Consider the following 5287-nt stretch of genomic DNA (forward strand, 5'->3'; position numbering starts at 1 on the left):
CATAGATAGATGATAGGTAGGTAGGTAGGTAGGTAGATAGAGATAGATAGATAGATAGATAGATAGATAGATAGATAGATAGATAGATAGATAGATAGATAGATAGATAGATAGATAGATAGATATAGATCTACACACATCTATCTATCTATCTATCTATCTATCTATCTATCTATCTATCTATCTATCTATCTATCTATCTATCTATCTATCCAGATGGGTGGGTGGATGGATGGAGATACATGATAGATACATAGATAGATGATAGGTAGGTAGGTAGGTAGGTAGGTAGGTAGGTAGGTAGATAGAGATAGATAGATAGATAGATAGATAGATAGATAGATAGATAGATAGATAGATAGATAGATAGATAGATATAGATCTACACACATCTATCTATCTATCTATCTATCTATCTATCTATCTATCTATCTATCTATCTATCTATCTATCTATCTATCTATCTATCTATCTATCTATCTATCCAGATGGATGGATGGATGGATGGATGGATGGATGGATGGATGGATGGATGGATGGATGTACAACATAGATACATAGATAGATGATACCTACGTAGGTAGGTAGGTAGGTAGGTAGGTAGGTAGGTAGGTAGATAGAATAGATAGATAGATAGATAGATAGATAGATAGATAGATAGATAGATAGATAGATAGATAGATAGATAGATAGATTAGATAGATAGATAGATAGATAGATAGATAGATAGATAGATAGATAGATAGATAGATAGATAGATAGATAGATAGATAGATTAGATAGATAGGTCACGGCCTTCCGGGGGGTGGGCGGGATTCCCCCTTTTCCGGCCAGCCAAGTCAGTGGGGAAGCCCGGGTTCACTTAAGGACCGTGCCTCTAAGTTAACGACGGCCGTGATTCACTTAGCAACGGTGGCCAGGAGGTTCTATTGAATTGTCACAAACCCCCCATCGCTTTTTAAGGAGGTCTGTTTTCTTTTTGCATTAATTTATGTCTTTTAGGGTGCCTTTATTTTTTATTTATAGGCTCAGGGGCTAAGACGCTGAGCTTTTCGATCAGAAAAGTTGGCAGTTCGGCGGTTCAAATCCCCAGCGCGCGTAACGGAGTGAGCTCCCGTTCCTTGTCCCAGCTTCTGCCAACCTAGCCGTTCGAAAGCAGGTGCAAAATGCAAGTAGAAAAATAGGAACCACCTTTTGGTGGGAAGGGAATAGCGTTCCGTGCGCCTTCGGCGTTGAGTCATGCCGGCCACATGACCACGGAGACGTCTTCGGACAGCGCTGGCTCTTCGGCTTTGAAATGTAGATGAGCAGCGCCCCCTAGAGTCGGGAATGACTAGCACATATGTTCGAAAGGAACCTTTACTTTTACCTATTTTTATTTATTTAAAAGGAGGAAATCCGGAGATAGCGACCAGTTCCTAAACGTAAGATTTATTCAACGTGGGAATTCTCCTCTCTTGCTTTTTAAATTGATTTATTTTTATTTTTTGAGGGGGGGTTACATGCACCATGTAATGTTTAGCCCCGAGATAAAATGACGGTTTGGAAATACTTCGGCTCAGAGTTATAGGTAAAAGCAGCCATGAGATAGAAGGAATAAACCCACCCTTTAAAAAAAAAAAAAGGATCATATTAATGAATAATAAACCCCCTTTTAAAAAAAGAGAGAGAGATAATTTTTCCTTTTGTGAAAAGTGCTTCAATCTGTCAGAAAGCTGCAAATCGAGTCCGGAAACTGATTATCCAACGGATTTATATATATATATATATATAAAAAAAACCTGAATTATCTTCTCTTCAACATTTCATTCTTTATGAACTTTTGGAATCCTTTTCGCTGTCTTTTTCTCTCCCGCACTCTTTCAACGGTGAATAAGCAAAGGGGGAATAAATGAGAACGGCGCTAAATCTTTGTACATGGAAAGCTTATCGTGGTTTTGTTAAAAATGAAATCATCGTATAATAGGCTAAGAGAATGGGAGAATATTAGATTAGACTGCAGTGTTTCTCAACCTTGGCAACTTGAAGATGTCTGGACTTCTACTCCCAGAATCCCCCAGCCAGCATTCGCAGGCAGGCAGGCAGGCAGGCAGGCAGGCAGGCAGGCAGAGAGAGAGAGAGAGAGAGAGAGAGAGGGAGAGAGAGAGAGAGAGAGAGAGAGAGAGAGAGAGAGAGAGAGATGATATAGATAGATAGATAGATAGATAGATAGATAGATAGATAGATAGATAGATAGATAGATAGATACCTCAATACATAGATAGATACATAGAGATTGATCAATTGATAGATTGGGAGATTAGATAGAGAGATAGATGATAGATAGAGGTAGAGAGATGATAGGTAGGTAGGTAGGTAGACAGACAGATAGATAGATGATAGAGATGATAGATAGATGAGAGAGAGAGAGAGAGAGAGAGAGAGAGAGAGAGAGAGAGATGATAGATAGATAGAGATGATTGTTAGATGGACAGGCAGACGGACAGAAGAATGTATTCATTGTTTTATTTATATGAGATTATATTCAGTCTCCAAAATTTCCAGAGGTGACTGGAAACCCCAACAGCCGTCCTCTTCACTGGCAGGGGCTGATGGGAATTGGGATTCCACAACCTCCAAGGCCAACGTCTGAACTCCAAAACATCCCCTGCTCAGTTCAACGGGGCGGCTTAAAACCAGGTGACCAGACTCCTCTGTCTGCAGTGCAAACCCTGCGGCTTTAAGGTCCGGGTGCTAATTCTGCACCTTGATACCTACATTTTTTAAATCCCGTTTTTCTTTCCTGATGGAACATCTGTGCGAGTTCAGGAATGACAGTTGATGTTTGCAATGGGTTGATCTGACTATTTGCCTTTTTTTTTAATGTTTGAGCAAGAACATTTTCTAAATTTGTTTCTCTGTCTCTTTCTCTCTGTCTCTTTCTCTCTCTCTTTCTCTCTCTCTCTCTGTCTCTTTCTCTCTGTCTCTCTCACTCTTTCTTTCTTTCTCTCTCTCCCTGTCTCTTTCTCTCTGTCTCTTTTCTCTCTCTCTTTCTCTCCCTCTTTCTCTCTCTCTCTCTTTCTCTCTCTCTCACTCTTTGTCTTTCTTTCTCTCTTTTTCTTTCTCACTCTCTCTCTTTGTTTCTTTCTTTCTCTGTCTCTTTCTCTCTCTCTTTCTTTCTTCTCTCTCTCTCTGTATCTGTCTTTCTCTCTTTCTCTCTATTTCTCTTTCTCACTCCTTCTTCTCTCTCTTTCTTTCTCTCTTTCTCTTTCTTCTCTCTCTCTCTCTCTCTCTGTCTTTTTTTCTTTATCTCTTTCTCTTTCTCACTCTCTCTTTGTTTCTTTATCTCTGTCTCTTTCTCTCTCTTTCTATCTCTTTCTCTCTCACTCCCTCTTTCTCTCTCTCTTTCTCTCTCTCTCTCTCTCTCTCTCTCTCTCTCTCTCTTTCTTTTTTTTTAGATAATCGCCTTTGACGAATTGCACATAGATTTTAAGAACCCCATCGACCAGGGCAATCCAGCCAGGCAGTAAGTCTAAACATATCGTGTCTGAGGTTTGTGTGTCTCTGTCTCCATTTGTCTGTCTTCTCCCTCTCCTTCCCCGATAGTCCCCCCCCAAAAAAAATCTCCTGCTTGGGCGGGGGGGGGGGGGGGGTGGACTAGATGACCTATAGGGTCCCTTCCAACCCTGTTAAGCTGCCTTTGGTTTCTTAACTGCTCCAAAAAGTTTTGTCTCTCTTCTCCCTCCTACTGGGGGGTGGGGTGTGTTGGACTAGATCAGTGATCACCAACTGGTGGTCCGTGAAAAAATTTGGGAGGTCCGCAGAAAAATTAGTTGCATTTTTGATATTGCACTCAATCAGGGGTCCTCAAACTACGACCCCTGGGACGGATGCGTGCAATGAACGCTTGTGTTGCTGCAGAGAGTCTCCCCCTTTGGGGTGTTTTTGTGGGGGTCAGAGGGGGGGCAGAAATTCCCACTTGGGGTCTGCTTCAGCCTCCTGGTGGGGGGCTTTGGCGAAGGCTGGAGGGAAGGGCGCTGGTTGGGGAAGAGCCGGAGGGCCTCGTTCCAGTGGGGCTGCATCACGGCCTGGAACTGGCTGACCATCTCAGCCCGCCGAGCCTAACAGTCATAAGTGTTAAAAATCATCCTAAGTCACTTTTTTCCCCCAGTGCCGTCGTAACTTCAATCCGTCACTAAATGAACTGTTGTAAGTCCAGAACTCCCTGCGTTGAGTCCGCTTCTTTAAACAATTCAAATCCGAGTTAAATGTGGCAACTAGCCAAAAGTTTACGAGAAGCAACCGGCAATGCACACAGGGTGAGTCGCCGGAGAAATTCCCCCCGCGTTCCTGTTGCGACGCAGAAGTTGCAAAAGAAACCCCCAAAATATATAAATATTTTTAAAGTTTTAAACGTTTTTATTGAATACCCAAAAAATATATATCAATTTTTACATAAAACAGTGTGTTGCCTGCGTACAATTCACTTTGAGAAATTAGTAACTCTCATCCTAACAGTAATATTCATAACCTTCCTATTGATCCCATCGTAGTAATCCTATTTGCTTCTCCATTTTAATAAAACTTCCTTATAAAATTAACCCTTTTTATCTTCCCATAATTTCTGACTTCTGTCTTTATTGGTTAGCCGCGGGTAAAAAGAATCCCATGTTAAAAGTATTCTCTTTCTTCCTTTCCCTCGATTCTTAACATTAATCTATCAATTTCTGCACATTCTAATATATTCTCTCTATCTATCTATCTATCTATCTATCTTATCTATCTATCTATCTAGATATATAGATATATAGATATATAGATATATAGATATATAGATATATAGATATATATATAATATTTTTTTGGGGGGATTTCATTTTCCTCTGTAGAGAACTCTTCGCTTTTCCGTTGTTGTGCAAATACAATTCTAGCCCTTGTAAAAATTAAGTACGTAATTCCCCCCCTTTTTTTGTTTTGTTTTTCGAATTAATTCCGACTTAATTTTGCACCGTTGCCTTCTTAATTACGAGAAAATATTCCGGTTGGTTCGGAGAAAAAGAAGCACTTTTAAAGATGGAGTGGTTTTCCGTGCCGCCCAACCAGGATTTAAATTGAATTTAATATCATCTCGTTGAAAATTAACATAAGCTCCGACGACTTACAAGCTGGTTTTTTTTCGTCATTTTTCTGCCCCATCGGTCGGGCGGAAATTTGCAAATTGAAGGGACTGTCAAAGAGACGGCTCCCGCTGTTTAGAGTGTTTGCGTGTGTGTTTTTTTGTGTGTGTTTGTGTGTGTGTGTGAGAGAG

At 40.7% G+C, this 5287-nt stretch overlaps 1 protein-coding gene across 1 annotated transcript in view; it reads left to right on the forward strand.

Annotated features, from left to right (window-relative positions):
- CNIH2 (cornichon family AMPA receptor auxiliary protein 2) overlaps positions 1 to 5287 on the forward strand; it is a gene marked incomplete in the record, with an annotated part of 32247 nt that overhangs the window by 16567 nt on the left and 10393 nt on the right. Inside the window, 1 exon segment of the mRNA XM_087703704.1 lies at positions 3438 to 3503. Coding sequence (XP_087559830.1) covers positions 3438 to 3503 — 66 coding nt within the window.

Source organism: Thamnophis sirtalis, unplaced genomic scaffold, assembly GCF_051295495.1.
Source record: "Thamnophis sirtalis isolate CommonGarterSnake01/CBP01778 unplaced genomic scaffold, rThaSir2_p1.2 scaffold_2, whole genome shotgun sequence".
In the NCBI taxonomy this organism is placed as follows: Eukaryota; Metazoa; Chordata; class Lepidosauria; order Squamata; family Natricidae; genus Thamnophis; species Thamnophis sirtalis.